Below are 17,336 nucleotides of genomic sequence, written 5' to 3'. Positions count from 1 at the left end.
CCCCTGGGTACTTTAATGTTCTCTCGTAGTACCAGCCTCTGTACTGAATGACTCCAAGTCTGTGGACTTTCTACACTGCTTTTAAGGACTCTAGATGTGGGTCCCTGAGCTCTAGCTGGAGCGGGGACCCAGATGTTTTTTTTTTTTTTTCTTATCTGCAGCTAGCAGTCCAGAGTCCCTCAGCCCCAAGGCTGGGTCTTTTCCCATAGGAATAAAGACTAGTTATGCACACCTCCAGCCCCCTGCAGGTCACCCACCCCAACCAGGAGTTGGCTGAGACCGCATGAATAATCAGCCCAGGGTTTGCTTCTCCCGCCCATTATATTCCAGAACTTACCAGAATGCAGTGGGAAGTAGTTGAACCTGTAACAGCCAAAAGCAATTGAACACTGCTCCTCTTTTACTAGGGAACCAAAAGCTAAATTTGCCTCAACTATAGCAACCTAGCTATAGGAGGGTGCTACAGTCAATGTATTTTGATACAGCTGATGCATTTCTTATTCACCTAAATAGAACATCCCTGTAAGGTCTGTATTGTGCAGTTGATGCCTATTTAAAATCTAATTTTAAAGCCTTGCCAGAAGCTTGGAAGCTGTTGCAGCTGCAAAGGAGGCCCAACTCCACATTAAAGGGCATGGTTTTGGTATTGGATGTCCAAGCTCATATATGTGCAATGGCCAGGTGTCCATAAAGCTTTTGGCCATATAGTGCAACCCCCAGGTACCAGTCTGTGGCCTGTTGATGATCGGGCCGCACGGCAGAAGGTGAGTGGTGACCACAGTCCCGGACAGGACTAGCGCAGACCGCAGTCTCCACTGAACTCCTGCTGTATGACCCGTTTCTCTTGCCCTCTGTCCTGCTGGTAGGATATCATTGGCAGGCTGGGGGAGACCCTAGATGGGACAAACAGGCAGAATCCTGCCTCTGCCCTGCTAAAGGTAGGACTGCAGGGGAGGCAGAGCCTGAATGGGGGGGGGGGGGGGGGGGTTGGGGGAGGAGGGCATGGTGCACTGGGTTATAAAGGTGACTGCACTATAAAGGGCACTGTATTTGTTACTGTGCCCCTTTACAGTGCAGTCCCCTGTATATATCACAGTGCATTCACATCATGGCCCCCTTTTTCCAGGGCAGTCCTAATTCCATTCATGTAAAGGGGACTGCACTGTAAAGGGATACTAATTTATAAGAGGGGCTTGTGTGACAGAACTGAAGACACTGGAACTGCTTTAAATGGGGGACTGTGGACACTGATATAAAGGGGGTTGTGATGTGAAGGGGGGCTGAGGCATGACTCCATAAATACATCAACCTCCTGGTCCCTGGAAAAACTGGCTGGCCCTGGTATCAAAAAGGTTGGAGACCGCTGATATAGTGTATCTAATTACATTATGCAGTGCACATAGGATCCTTGTTTGTAGTTTAGCAATGATGTAGAATGAAAGGAAACCTGTTAGAGGGGTTTGTTCATGAGTTGCATTTTTGACCTTCTTAGAATGCTAGTTTTCTGGCTGTTATTTTAATCCTCTGGCTTCATTACATCTTGAGTCACTTGACATGTAACAAACAGATAAGGAATTCTGCATTTTTCCCTTTCTGTTATTTGTTGCATGTTTGAGGCCAGGCACCCGGCTTTTTCAGCAATAGTTCTCTTGTGACATACAGTACGTATTATTATAATTTGTAGAGGGTTTATGATCATGTATGTTTAAAGGGGTGTTCCAGCGGGGATTTTTTTTTAATAGACACTCACCTTTCCATGGCGCCCGTGATGTCGGCCGGCCCGTCTCTTGGGTCCCAGTCTAGCCATCCTAACTAAAGGATTCACTGCCTTTTTCCTACTGTGCATGCGTGAGTCGCACAGCGCTTTGTGAATGGGAAGCGCTGTGTTGGGAAACGCACAGTTCCCAGAACACAGCATGCCCTATTATCCACAAGACCGAAGATCACACCGGAGTAGGAAGAGGGAGATTAGGAAGACTGCCTAGCAACAGGGATTTCTGGTAAGGTAAATTTTTTTCACATTTATTTTTTTTGGGTGGCCCTCCACTTTAAGGAGGCCTGTAGGGGGTTTTACTTAACATTTTGCAAAAGCTCTAGTAATTAGTACTGCTTGGACCAAAAAGGGGGTAAATCTCTTAAAGCTTGTCCTGAAAAATTAACTTTTGGTGGCAAAAAATAAAATAAAAAATCGGGCAGTATTCTACCATATAGCAAAGCAAACAACTTTGAGTTTGGATTATTTTCTATTTTCTGAGCACCTGTTGTCCCCTAGTAGTGGATTTACCTGGTATAGCAGGCTCTACTTTTTATATATTTTTATTTTAGGTATAGCCTACTTTTAGGCTCCATTCACACTTGTGCGATGTGTCATGTGACTGTGGACACTAAAGTCACATGACGACTTTCATGAGACTTGAGTGTCATAGACTGCAATATACACCCTCAAAAGTCACATGAAAGTTATGTGTGACGGTTGTCCATTATCTTTGGTCAAAGCCAAAGTCGCACCCATCCAAAGTTGCATCATAGTTGCACTCAGTTGCACAACTTTGGAGTCATACAAGTGTAAATGGAGCCTAATGGTCCTGCAGGCATCTCCTTTTTGTTAAAAAATAAATAAAAAAAGTGCAAATATTTGTGTTTGTTTACAATCTACTTGTATTCTATCCCTGTCGAAGCAGCAATATCAGGTTGTAGTGCTATACCAACTCTTGCTTAAGCTCAATTCTTTTTTTATTTTATTTTTTTTATTTCTTTTTTTTTCCAAAGAAAAAATTATTTTTATTAGATAACATGTAGTACAAACAGGTAATTCAATACAGAACATATGTATTACAAATACAGGAATATATGACCAGGACATGCTTCACAAACCAGTAACAGAGAAGACATCTAGGCCAAAAGTAGTATACATTATTTTATTATTATTATAGATAGTATACCTTGTTTGTGATGTATGTAGAGAGGGTAAACTAGATGTCTGTACTGAAGGAGGAGAAGAAGGTTGTGCGTTGCCTCTCAGGGAGATGTGCGGTGGTAGAGGTCAGTCAATTTAATATTGCCACCTAAGTTATCTCTTTTGTCGTGTCTACTATTCACTTAAAATGCGTGATGAATATAATATTGAGTTCTGTCTTGTGGTTTTGTTTTTGTTAGTGTATGTATCCAGCACAACTTCGAATTTCGTCCTGAGTCAGAAGTTATTTAGGAAGAGAGCGGGGTAGGGTAGGGGTAGCTATAAAGGAGATACATTTTGTGGTTTGCCAGAAGTCGATGTGAGTGTATTATATTTGATGGAGCTCTTGACAGGTTATGTGTAAATTGATAGAATGCTTCAATTGAGCTTCTCCCCATGGAGAGTCAGTGTCTCGAGGATTTTTACAGCTGATCTTCCAGTTTCTACTGGTCTAATTGGCTTATGGTGTGGTTTCTCTCATTTAGGGTGGTTGCATATTTTTAAGGTACACTTCAGTTGTTTTAAAGTGTGTCCAGCAGGCCCAGAGCATAGAGAATTTGTGTGGTGCGTTACGGGATATTGCGATGAGTTCTTCCATTTCTTCGATTCTGCATATTCTTTTGAACCAATTTGAGATGGAGGGTGTTCTACGAGCGCCCCATAGAGGTGGTATGCACATTTTAGCCGCGTTGACTAGCATCATGGCTAGTGATTTGAAATATGGAATATTGTCAGTCTTAGGGAGGTGTAATAAGAACTGCGCAGGTGTGTATTCTAGCGTATAAGTGGTAATTCTCTCAATTATACTGTGTACTTGTTTCCAGAATACCTGAATGTTGGGACATTTCCACCAAATGTGTAAGAGGTCCCCTTGCTCACTTTGGCACCTCCAGCACTTATCAGAGTATGCTGTGTCAAACTTGTGTAGTATAGCCGGGGTGCGAAACCAGCGTGCGATAACTTTATAGTTTGTCTCCTGAATGGAGACATTTATAGAGCTTTTGTGGGTATTTCTGTATATTGTGTCCCAGCAGTCACTGGCCAAGTCTATACCTAGGTCTTTGTTCCATGCTTTGCAGGCCCTTCCTCATTCGTCTGCGTATTGTTCCAAAACATACTGTATATCCTAGAGATGACGTGACGTTGTGGAGTGTCGCTAAGGCACAATTTTTCGAAGTCTGTTAGTGCTTCTGTTGTTCATCTTGCTTTTAATGCTGTCTACATAGTGCTTGAGTTGCCAGTATTCTAGCATGTTTAATTTACGTGTTGTGCAGGATGTTTCTATTTGTTCTTGGGTTAACAAATTGCCTTTATGTGGTATAAACGTAGACCTATTTCTGGTTGTGTGTGGGATAGAGGGTGGTGTTCCATACCAGGTGGGAACTGTGGATTGTTCAAGATTGGTGTGAGGGGGCCAGGGTTTGCAGAGAGTTTAAAGCGGGGTTCCACCCTAAAGTGGAACCTCCGCTGATCGGATCCCTCCCCCCCTCCGGTGTCACAATTGGCACCTTTCAGGGGGGAGGGGGGTGGAGATACCTGTCAGACAGGTATTTACACCCACTTCCGGGCATAGACTCCCGTGGGAGTTTACGCCATTTCCTGTCCTGCCGCGCTGTCTGCTGGGACACACACGGGTCCCAGTGACAGCGCGGAGAATTCCTATTGCGCTGCGCTACTCGCGCATGCGCAGTAGGGAACCGGGAAGTGAAGCCGATTCGCTTCACTTCCTGATTCCCTCACCTAGAATGGTGGCGGCAGCAGCCGAGGGCCGAGCGATCGATCGTCCTCGGCTGCCGGCATCGCTGGAACCCGGGACAGGTGAGTGTCCATTTATTAAAAGTCAGCAGCTGTAGTATTTATAGCTGCTGGCTTTTAATATTTTTTTTTTTTTTGGTGGAATCCCTCTTTAAGTCTGTGGTTAGACTGCTTAAAGCAGTCCAGCATGGGGCCTATCGGGTGATTCATAAAGGTATTTGGTTGTAATTTGTTTTTAATCCAAGGAGTCCCCATTATGGGGTATGTAGAGAATGAGTTCTCTAGGGCTACCCAGTCTTTGGTCCGTTTATGTATGTGCCAGTCTATAATTCGTTGTAAGTGACATGCCCAATAATAATGTTGTATATCAGGTACTCCTATACCCCCTTTGGTTTTGGGTTTGATTAGCTGGTTATAGCTGATTCTTGGGTGTTTTTGGTGAGCTCAATTCTAATAACAGACCCTATCAAAAAATCTAGGTTTTCGCAGGTTTAATCAAAAGACATTGTAAATGGACAGTTTTACCCTATTATAGCAGCCCAGAAAGGGTTATCCCTCAGTTCAGGGAGGTACCAGGTCCATAAGAGACTTTTAAATAAAGGGTGTGTTCAGCTAAAACTTCTGAGTTTTGGATATAGATAGCCCTGTCGGGCTTTAACTGCTATCTGGGGGCTCCATTACAAATATTTATCCACACTTATACCAGGAGTGGGCCAGGACTCCTGAAGATGTTTTCTGTGACAAAACATGTTGGGTGGAACCTAAGCTGTGGTCTCCATCAGGTTTGCCAGGGCTTCCGAACGGACTTTGAGCTTCTTTATTTTCATGTGAGGATCCTCTCTTCTGAATAAATGCAGCAGTTTTATACAGTGTTATACTATTGTTTTATTTTGTAATGTCTTTGTTCTGTTCATTGTTGTGATCTTGTGTTGTGTGTGGCATGTGTTGCAATAATTTCCCTTTGGGATTAATAATGATTCTGAATCCGAGTTATGTGGTCGGCTTTGTTTCTCTACTCATGTTTTCTGCTGCCCTCATTTCATTGTTGAGGGGATCGGAGTCTGGGTTGTGATCCGTGCCAAACTGACCATCTTGTACTAATAAGTCTGCTATAGGTGAGATGTCGTAATTAATCCTCCCCAAAAAGTAATCTACCAATATCTATATACAAAAAAAGGGATTTAGTTATACCTCCCATAGTAAACTTGTACCACAACAAGCCAGTAAAAATATATTCTATGTTAATACAAAGTTACAATAAAAGCCACCCAAATGGGCATTAAAATCACATTTTAAATATGCATTGGATATAGGTTTATAGAGGAAATTGACATGATTTTTTTTTTTTAGGATACAGGATAGACAAGAAGTGGAACCAAAGACAATGCGTTTCTTGGACTGATCCGGTTCTTCTGGTCTCAAATGCGTGTCATATGTTCCTTTTAGTATAGTTCCTCTCATAGGCACCAATTTAGGAAAAAGGAGCGGGCATCAAATGGCAGTTAAACAGCCCCTCTGCCCACCAGCTGTCAAATAAGATGTATATATCAATCTATACCCCGGAAAGTGTCCTTTGATGATGAAATGCATCAGTGGACCCTCTTACTGACGTCATTGCCTACTAGAAGTAACCACTAATTGCCGGATCTGGTGATTTTATTAAAGTGGAAGTAAACCCACTTTTTTAACTTTTACCTACAGGAAAGCCTATAATAAGGCTTACCTGTAGGTAAAAAAAATATCTCCTAAACCTGTACGGTTTAGGAGATATTCCCCTCGGTATGCGCCGCTGACTGCAGCGGCGCATGCGCACAAGGGGGTTCTCTCCGCGAAAATCCGGAAGCGCTCGTCCGGCCGGATTTAAATCTCCCGCGCGCATGCGCGGGAGTGACGATATCGCGGCTCCGGCCACTCACAGCGCCGGAGCCGCGATACCCGGAAGAGACGCCGAGGGAGCATGTCGGCTTCCTCGGCGTGGATCGGGCGAGATGTCGGGGCCTCGTTCTAAGGTAAGTATTTCATAATGAGCTAGTATGCGGTGCATACTAGCTCATTATGCCTTTTGCTTTGCAGGTTTTAAAAAAAAAAAAAAAAAAAAATGCGGGTTTACTACCGCTTTAAATAGTTTATTTTTTATATATACTGAGCAATATTATAACACTTTTGTGTTTGCCCCTATTTATCATTATCACAAGGTAAGAGGAGTGAATTATTAAGTCCTGGTGGTAGATGGTGGTTTAATCCAGGGGGACCAATTTTTTTCAAACTTAGCAATATTATCAAGTAAGGTCGCTTCCATTTTGACATGAATTATAGCTTGTGTTTACACGCTGTTTAACTAACACAACGCGAAGTGTATTTGATTTCCAAGCCTTCGCTATGGATTGTTTAGCAGCCATTGTAACATAAATAAGTAAAAAATGGTGTTGCGCTCCCAAATAGACCAAAACAACTACTGAATACCCAACCTATATCTTAAAAGCAGGTATCATAAATATAATAGTGTAAATAATAATGTGAATAAAAACTAAAAGCAAAAAAAACAAAGTGAAAACGTGCATAATATATCTGAAATACTGAGGTCAAGAGCAAATAAAGCAAAGTGCATATGTGCATAACATATCTAAATGTTAAAATTAGACCTAAAAATAATAAACGAGTAATTCATATATCAACGACAATAGTGCTGTGGTAAAACTGATCCACAAAAAAATATATAATATAAGGTGCTAAAGTGCATGTAGCAAAAACAGCTTCAAAACCAATTGGGTTTAATCAAAGTGACCCATAAATAGTCCAATCGTGAATACTATAGTGAAATATCACAACCAGGTAAAATAGTGCAGTTGTGTGTTCACAGTGCCAAGCCAACTCTCTGTTTGGGTGATCTCCACGTGTTAGTACTGGCCACACCAGGTAATTACCTTACTGCTGTAAGGTATACAGCAAAATAGCCTCTAATAGGGAACACTTGGATTCAGGAGAGAGACGGGGAGCTTCACACTTCTCTAGTGTCACAGTCATCCATCAAATTCCTCCGTGGATAATGTCAGCATATACACTCAAGGAATAGATAGTCCCCCATAATGTAGTAGATTTAGGTAATATCAAGTTTATTAAAACAATATCAAACTCCTCACAAAACTTGGGAGAGACAGAGCGCACAGCAAACAAGCCAGCGAGCGTATCGCTCGGGTGTAGACGTCACTTCCGGTATCCTACGCGTTACGTCACTTCCCATGACTTCAACTGGGATATTTCGATGGCTGCCTGAAGCGGCTTTTAGAGGACTGGGCGGGTATACCCCGCCCATTGTTTACATGTAGCGTCACATTGTAACATACAGTAGAAGCTTGAATTAACAATGTGTTAGATTAGATGGTTTGCTGTTTAAAAGGGCCACCAGTGGATCAGGTAATATGTTTATTGCAAATATCGTAGAAAGTATATTAAATATTTTTGACCAAAAGGTTTGAACAATGGGACAGGTTCACCAAATATGAATATGGGTACCAGGGTCACAACAGCCTTGAAAGCATTGGGAGGGTTATTGGTGAATAAATTTGGATATTCTTGCAGGAAATGGATACCACCTAGTAAGGACCTTGTAGTTCGTTTCAAGGGCTACAATGTTTGGAGAAGCTGACTTTGTAGCAAGCCAAATTTGAGTCCAATCTAATGCGTCAGGTTGGAGATTTAACTCATTCTCCAGTTTAGATGTGGAGGATGTGTGTGAGAGTAGCTGCGTATAATATAAATCTGAGATGAGTCTCTCGTCTATGGGGGTCTGTTGTACAAGATCTTTCAAAGATTGTAAAATTAGGAGATGTCAAATTTGAGGGAGAATATTGTGACAGGAAATTCTTAATTTGTAAATATCTAAAAGTTTCATGATGTGGTAAGTTGTGGGTATTACAAAGTGTAGGAAAGGGTGTGATTTTGTCAGATACAAGTGATGGGCTCGCGTAAGATCAGCATTAAGCCAGGCGGAGAAGGAGAATGGAGAGGTCCAAGCTGGGTAAAAGGAGGGATTATTCATGAAAGAAAGAAGTGGGTTATGTTGAGATTGGAGACCAAAACGTGTTTTAAGTCTATCCCAAATTGAGAGGCTATGTTTAGTAATAGGATACGTGATTGTACGGCGCTGAGTTGGTGTAAGCCAAAGTAAATTTGATGCAGAAAGTGGATCACATTCAACTGATTCAATTGCTACCCAAAGTGGAATTTTTTTAGTAGCATGATATTTGGGTAATTGAGCAAGTTGTGAGGTGTAATAATATGCCCCAAATAAATTGAGCTGTCTTGCGTTGAAAGATTCATAAAAAATGTGCAGGAACCTGGATAGGGAGCACCCTAAATAAGTATAAAATCTTAGGCAATATTGACATTTTTACCACAGAGATTGTACCCAACCAAACCAGTGGTAAGGATGACCATTTTTTCAGTAAAGAGGAAAGATGAGCTAGCATGGGTGGGTAGTGTGCTGAGAATAAATTGTCAGGATTAGCTGTGAGTGAGACTCCTAAATAGGTTATATGTGTTGTTGCCCAAGTAAATGGGAGCGAGTTTTGTAGCTGTGTTTGCAATTCTGGTGTGAGTGAAATATTCAGGGCTTTAGATTTATGTGGATTCATTTTCAGGCTTGATATTAAACCAAATTTATTAAATGTATCAATGAGATTTGGGGCTGATATTAGTGGAGGTGTAAGGAATATCAAAACATCATCAGCAAATAGACATAATTTGTGTTGGTGTCCTCCTACTTCAAGGCCTTTTATGTTTGTATTGGATCTTATAAGTTTGGACAAGGGGTTCTATTGCCGGGGCAAAAAGAAGAGGGGACAAGGGGCATCCCTGCCTAGTTCCTCTTTCAATATTGAAGTGGTCAGATTGAAATCCCGAGTAGGATATGTATTCTTTCGGGTTTTGATAGAGAGGATACCCATGTCAGGAACTGTGCTCTAAATCCCCATTTGTGAAGAATAGCATCAGGATAAGGCCATGACAGAGAATTGAATGCCTTCTGTATGTCAATTGAGTGGAAGCAGGCAAGGATGCAGCGTTTTCGGGCTATATGGGTTAGTAAGGTAGCACGACGAATGCTGTCACCTGTTTGTCTGGACCCAGTTTGATCCTTATGTATTAAGGTTCCTATAATTGGATTTAGGCGATTAACGAGGATCTTGGCTAGTATTTTGACATCCAAGTTTAATATTGAGATTGGTCTATAATTGGACCAGGATGAATCGTCAAAATGTGGTTTAGGAATCATAGCTATAGATGCATATAATGATTCTGTATGGAAGGAATTTCCTTCCAAGAGAGAATTGAAAGCGGCAGTCATCAATGGGGAGAGTAGGGTAATAAATTGTTTATAGTAGGTGGCTGAAAAGCCGCCTGGGCGTTTGTGTAATTTAAGGGTTTTAATTGCTTCTTTGACTTCCAAATCAGTTATGTTTATCTAGTATTTCTTGATGGGTAGTGGGGAGGGTAGGACATTGGATGGATGATAAATTTATGTGTGGTTTTTATATAATGTTATGAGTTTCCGTGGGTTACTAGTATAAGTATTTGCATTTATTTTAAGTCTTAATGGTTTTGGAGTGTGTTCAGTTCTCCGTAGTTGTAAGGTTAAAGCCTCATACACACGATCGAACTTTGTAGAAAACTTTCCCGTGGACTTTTGTACAAAGGGCGTAGTCCACAAGTTTGTATTGCATACACACGATCTGACTTTTTGACAACAAACACGAATGTAGTGACGTCACAACGTACTGATGACACTTCAAAAGAGGACGTTCAATTACTCCAGCGCCACCTTTGGTCAACTTCTGTATTGTAGTCTGATCTTTTGCATTGGTTCTGAGCATGCGTGTTTGTACAAAAGTCCAATGGTTTTGCGTACACACGATTGGACTTTGCTCCATTGGACTTTTGTTGCCAGAAAGTTTGTCCGTTCGCACAGCCAACAAAAGTCCGATGAAAACAGAAAAAGTTTGTCCGATGGAGCGTACACACGGTCGGATGTTGCTTCAAAACAGCTAATTTGCATGTTTGTTGTCAAAAAGTCTGATCGTGTGTACGGGCCTTAAGAATGTGTTTGGTTTGTTTGCCTTCATGTAATGACTATGTTTTGATTTCCTAAGGACCTGCACTGCTGCGTCCGTTAGAAGGAGATCCAGTTCTAATTTAGCTTTATCATACTCAAGTTTAGTTGAAATTTTCAGAGGCTTTATAGAAGGCATCTTCAAGTTGTTTTGTTTTATGAGGATGAGATGTTTGACTTATACAGACTCACCGAATAGTTGGTTTTAGAGCTTCCCATAACAGTAGGGGATTAGTGTCTGTGGATGAATTATTAAAGATAAAATATTAAATGGTAGTTTCTGAAGTTTGTAAGTTGGATTTGCTAATAAATTGTCATTTATACACCAAGATCTATGTTTAGATTTTGGTATTCGAGAAGAGAAGGTAGTCATGACCGCATTGTGGTCCGACCAAGCACTTGGGATTATAGAAGAATTCAGTATACAAGTGGAGGTATTCACATGTACAAATTTGTGATCTATACGGGAAAACTGCTTGTGGGGGTGAGAGTAGTGTGTAAATTTTCTTCTTGGATTTTGTTCCTGCCACGTATCCAGTAGGGAGTATTGATCTAGGAGTTGTCGGTATGCAGGATGTTGGGTCTGTAATGGAGTTGGAGATCTGTCTAGAATTGGATAAATTACTTGATTCGAGTGACCACATATTATGAGGGTACTCTGTTTATGTGATTCCACAACCGAAAATAGATGTGAGAGAAATGAAAGAGGATTTCTGTTGGGGGCATATTATGAGATTATGGTTATTTCATCATCCAACAGCAGGCCTGTGAGCAAGATATAACGCCCTTCGGGATCCTTGATCTCTTTGTGTAGGGTAAAGGGAGTAGTGCGATGAAGACACCTCTTTGTTTAGTAGAGGCCGAAGCCATATAGACCTGAGGGTATTGATGACTAAAACATTTTGGGGAGGACTGTAAGGAAAAATGTGTTTCCTGCAAGCAGACAACATGGGCAGAGAGTGTAGAGTATGAATGAAAAGCTTTAGTTCTTTTGGGAGGGGAATTGAGACCTTGGACATCATGGGTGATCACATTCAATGACATCATTGACTAGTATGTGAGAAATAATAAGATATTAAGTTGTTTAGCTAGGAATGAGTTAGAATTTCTAGGGGGAGGGGGATAAGGTAAATAGGGAGTCTAAACTTGGGGGAAAAAATATATGTAGATTCATAATATAAATATTATCAGGTGTTAAGGCAGAAAAATAGAAGTTTTATTTGAATAGATAGGAATATTGCTCCTAAGCGGAGCTAGTATCCATAGAGTGATGAAAAGTCATCAATCCAGGGATACAGTGTGTCCAAAGAGTATCCGATTAATAAGATCGGCTATTCGAGGACTAAGTGAGAGGTGCAGTGAACTGTCTTCGGGACAAAGACAGCCTCTTTTAAAAAGTACTTGGTAATTATAAAATTAACGATTCACTATTTAAAAAGGAAATATAAAATAATAAATAAATAAATGAAACCTTATCAATTAGATATATTTGTAAACCGGTATTTGAACAAATAGGGTACAGAAAATGTGATAAATATCACGTTATCAAGATAAATAAAATAAAGAAATAGAGTATATAGAATAAAATAAAGTAAATTACCTGCAAATACACTAAAGATATATAGGAGATATGAGGGGATAGTATTTAAGGAAGGTATGGATCCCCATTTTTATGAGGGAAGACATAAATCAGTGTATGTGCAGGTGGCTGTTAACATTGCTGAAAAAATAATAAAAATAAATCTCACAAAGGATTTTAATTTCTTTAGATATGATGAGTTAGAGAAATAAAGTAAAGCTCATGACATCTCAAGAAACACCAAGAAAGTAATAGCAATTTTAAGAGCTTATTTATGTATCCTAAAATTAAAGAACATTTGGGGAATAGAGAATATATTCCCATTTAAGGATTACATATATTTTGTCATTCTAAATGTTATGTCAATAAGTATAAATTTAACTTACAGGATCACCAAGAAGAAAAATTCAGTCCATTTGGTCTTCAGGATCTGGTTGTGTTGATGCTATGCGACTCCTTTTATGGATACTTGAATGGGCTTGTTGGTCAGTTTCATCTTTTCGATTTGTAGGAGAATTTGACAATGCTTGACGTTTGGAACCTTCAGTTGAGTTATCCGGAGTTGACAGGCGAAGATCAAGAATCACTGTTGAGAGGTCATCCACTGTTTTACAGGTATAAGAGGTACCTTTGTGAGAGAATCGAATGACAAATGGGAAACTCCAACGATATGGAATGTGATGATGTTGGAGAATTTGTAGATGGGGTCTCACCTCTCTTCTTTTAATGAGAGTTTGTTGCGAGAGGTCTTGAAATATTTGATAGCGATATCCTTGGAAAGATAAAATGTCTTTACTTTGAGCAGCTTCCATTATTTGTAGTTTGGTACGAAAATAATGTAATTTCAAGACAATATCTCTCGGGGGGCCATCACCTTTTTTGGGGGCCAGGGTTCTATGAATTCTGCCCATCTCCAGCCTTTCAATAGGGATAGATGGGACAAGTTCCTGGAAGAGAGCTGTAATTGTAGAATGGAGATCTATTATTGTTTCAGTTATTCCATGAATTCTCAGGTTAGATCTCCTGGCCCTGTTTTTAAAATCTTCAATGCGGGCAGTAAGGGATGAATTTTCCTCTCTGAGTGTTTCTATCTCCTCATTATGAGTATTAGCAATGTCATTTATTTCATCCATTCTGTGTTCTAATATAGTTGTGCGGTGTCCCACATTTTTTGGTAAGAGGCTTTTGTCTCTTGGTGGTGGTGCACTAGAGTTGGCATGTTTGGAGTATTGATCTGCACATGCAGCATTTCACTGGACACATGCTAGTTGGACTTTTCTTCTCACATGACTGCATTGTTGTTTTTATTGACGTTGGAATTTTTAAGTTGGTGCTTATTTGAGAGCACAGGTCTTTTGTCTTAAGTTGAAAATTTAAAGGGGAAGCACAATACAGAGTTTTTTCCATCAGGTCTAGTTCCTATAATTGTCAGCTCCATCTATTGGCCATGGTGCAGTATTTTCCTAAAAAAAATAGGAAATTTATTATGGCCACTAGGTGGAGCTGATAATCATAGGACATAAACATTAGACACAATATAGCGATTAACTGAGACAGCTGTGTAATTGGTAAGCCACTCACACAACATTTTTTTTATAAAGAGATCCTTTTAACAGTTTCCACAGCTTCAAAAGTGTACAAAGAAGAAATACATCAGACATAACAATGAGCTAAAAAATAAGTAAATAAATCCTAATAATACTTTATTACACGTAGTGTCCTCCTTAATGCCGCTTTCACATCTTTGTTGTTCAGGCTGTATATCAGAGGGTTCAGCAAGGGAACGGCAGCTGTGTTAAAGAGTGAAAACCATTTATTGGACTCTAAACTGTCCTCTCTGGTTGGATTGAGATACTGGCACACCAGGGTTCCGTAGAGAAGGACAACAACAGTGAGGTGTGAGGAACAAGTGTAGAAGGCTTTATATCTCCCACCACTTGTACGGATCCTTACTATTGCACCAATAATGAAAACATAAGGAGTGAAGGTGAGGACAAAGGGTGTAAGGCTTAAAAGTAATAGTCCTTCAATGAAGCTCAACATCTCCAAGGCAGAGGTGTCACTGCAAGAGAGACTGCGAAGAGGCACAAGATCACAAAAAAAATGATTTATGATGTTGGATTTATAACATGAGACTTCCAACAGTAGTGCAAGATAGGGTACCACCTCTAAAAAAGACACGACCCAACAGACTGTGGCCAAGAGCGTGCAAACTCTTGGGTTCATGAGGATAGAGTAATGCAAGGGACTGCAGATGGCGACATAGCGGTCATAACTCATGGCTGTCAATATCAATAGCTCATTACAGGCCAAGGAGGAGAACACATAGAACTGTGCTATGCAACCCAGGAAAGAGACTGTCTTGTCTTGTGTTAAAAAAGCTACAAGAACCTTATGCAGAGTGGTGGTGGAAGAGGACATGTCCAAGATGGACAAGTTGGCCAAGAAGAAGTACATGGGAGTATGGAAATTGGAGTCCAGGCAAACCAATAGAAGAATGACCAGGTTTCCACCAAGAGTCAGAAGATAAATGAGAAGAACCAGGAGGAAAATCGGAAGTTGCAATTTGGGGACATTTGAAATTCCATTGATTATAAAATAGGAAACCATGGTCTTGTTATTTGAATCCATATAATAAAATATATACAGTATTCTTCACACTGCTGGAAATATTGATGCATTATATTGATGAAAGCTGATGAAATATCAATTCTAGTCTGCATTTTCAACCCTTTAAATCTTAACATGATTCACATGGGTTGGTCACATGGTGACCCCGCCCCCTTACAATGTCATAGTCCCCATGTGACATCAACCCATGTGACCAACCCATGTGACATATACCATGTGACACCGCCCCATTGTCACTATATAAGTGGCAGCGGAGCGTGTCCCTGGCATTCCGGCCGGAGAGCTCGTCGAGTCAACATCTCCAGGGGAAGAAGAAGAACAACAAGAAGAAGAACAAGAACGGAAGGCGGCGGCGGCGGCGGCGGCGACAGAAGACCGGGCCACCGCCTGTAAAAGAGCTACAAGAAGGCGCGGTGGCCCGGCAGAAGAACCGAAGGCGGCGACAGAAGAACGGAAGGCAGCGGCGACAGAAGACCGGGCCACCGCCTGTAAAAGAGCTACAAGAAGGCGCGGTGGCCCGGCAGAAGAACCGAAGAGGGGAACAAGACCCCCGAAGTCGGGAGAAGAGGCCGGCGGCGGGGAGGAAGAAAGCCGGACTCCTCCGCTAGCAAAAGAGCTACACACAGATAGCGGAGGAGTCCGGCGAGAAGACCCCCGAAGACGGAAGACCCCCGGAGCTGTGCAATAAAATATTTTTTCCCTGTGTTGTGTTTTTTTTTGTACTTTATTTCACAGGTGAATGGGTAGGGGTACATTGTACCCCATACTCATTCACATAGGGTGGGGGGCCGGTATCCGGGGGCCCCCTTCTTAAAGGGGGCTCCCGGATTCCGATAAGCCCCCCGCCCGCAGACCCCGACAACCAACGGCCAGGGTTGTCGGGAAGAGGCCCTTGTCCTCATCAACATGGGGACAAGGTGCTTTGGGGTGGGGGGGCCGCGCGGCCCCCCCTTCCCCAAAGCACCCCCCCATGTTGAGGGCACGCGGCCTGGTACGGCTCAGGAGGGGGGGCGCGCTCGCTCGCCCCCCTTTCCTGGCCGGCCGGGTAGCGTGCTCGGACAAGGGTCTGGTGTGGACTTTGGGGGAACCCCCACGCCGATTTTTTTCGGCGTTGGGGTTCCCCTTTAAGCCCATTCCAGGCGGCGGAGCCCGCGACGTCTCCTTCGCGGGCCCCGCCTACCTGTACACGCTCTCGAAATGGGCGGACTTTCCGAGCGGGAACAGTTTGCTCATTTCGAAAGTAGCCTACACACGGGCGGACTGTTCGCTCAAACACAGTTTCAGCGGACAGTTTTTCGGAATTTCCGAAAGACTTTGTCCGTCCAACTGTCCGCTGAAACTGTCCGCTGAAAGCCCACACACGGGCGGACTGTCCGCCCAAACACTGTTCAGCGGACAAGGTTGGGCGAACAGTCCGCCCGTGTGTACGCGGCCTAAATCTTAACATGATTCCTGAAATCTAATTTTTTTAGGTTTGGATAGATTGATGAGGGGTTAGAACCTTTATCAGGTATTAGTTGTTGCTTGTGTCCCCACCATCAGCATGCTAGTAATATAAAAAAAACTAAAAAAAACTTTCACCTTTTTCATTACATACCTTATTATAGATCATGTGACACCAAGGAGTCTATGTGCCTTTCTATGCAATGGAGCCAGAACATGGCTGATGGGTGGGGGCCAGCAGGGTGCTGTACATGGCTTCCTGAAAACATTACAGCACCTGTCCTCAATACTCCTCTCAGGAGCCCTCAGCCCTGATGCAAGCATTAGGGCCGGTTCACACAGCGGGCGATGCGAGGCGACACGACTCGCCTCGCCTCGCTCCCGCAAGTCGCCCCCGTTCTGTACAATGGAACCGTTCTGAGAGGAGCGACTCGAGTCGCTCCGACTCAGAAAAAAGGTTCCTGTACTACTTCTGGGCGACTTCGGGGGCGACTTGCATTGACTTCTATACAGAAGTCCTCTGCAAGTCGCCGCTGAGGGCGCCGCAGGTCGCGGCGAGGCAAGTCGGAGACGCCTCGCCGCGCCTGCAGTGTGAACCGGCCCTTAGGCTGACTCTTATGAGGAGTTATACAAATATCAAAATACCTTAATTGATGGATGTGCATCTGGAGAGGTGGGTATGCCTAGGAAGACTGGCCTAGGAAATGCCTATATGTAACTCTGAGTCTCCATAATTGAAAGAAATGAAATCTAATTCATGAAAGGGGCAGTTTTTGGACAGTCAGTCAGGAGGAAAGACAAGATGATGTGGGCCCTATCTGTGAGAACCTCACAGCGCACTAATGTTATGTGTTATAAAAAAGCTT

General features: G+C 42.3%; 1 protein-coding gene across 1 annotated transcript; it reads right to left on the bottom strand.

Annotated features, from left to right (window-relative positions):
* Positions 1–12,320: 12,320 nt before the first annotated feature.
* LOC143996748 (olfactory receptor 5AR1-like) lies at positions 12,321–15,120 on the bottom strand. Its single transcript, XM_077492370.1, has one exon. The coding sequence runs from the start codon at positions 15,025–15,027 to the stop codon at positions 14,089–14,091; it is 939 nt and encodes a 312-aa protein (XP_077348496.1). The 5' UTR covers positions 15,028–15,120; the 3' UTR covers positions 12,321–14,088.
* Between the last annotated feature and the right edge of the window lie 2,216 nt (positions 15,121–17,336).

This window comes from Lithobates pipiens, unplaced genomic scaffold (genome assembly GCF_037356315.1).
Source record: "Lithobates pipiens isolate NorthernLeopardFrog02 unplaced genomic scaffold, aLitPip1_a1.2 Scaffold_1, whole genome shotgun sequence".
NCBI classification, from domain to species: Eukaryota; Metazoa; Chordata; class Amphibia; order Anura; family Ranidae; genus Lithobates; species Lithobates pipiens.
Note: the sequence above shows the minus strand (reverse complement) of the source record. Positions and strands in the feature narration are given on the sequence as shown.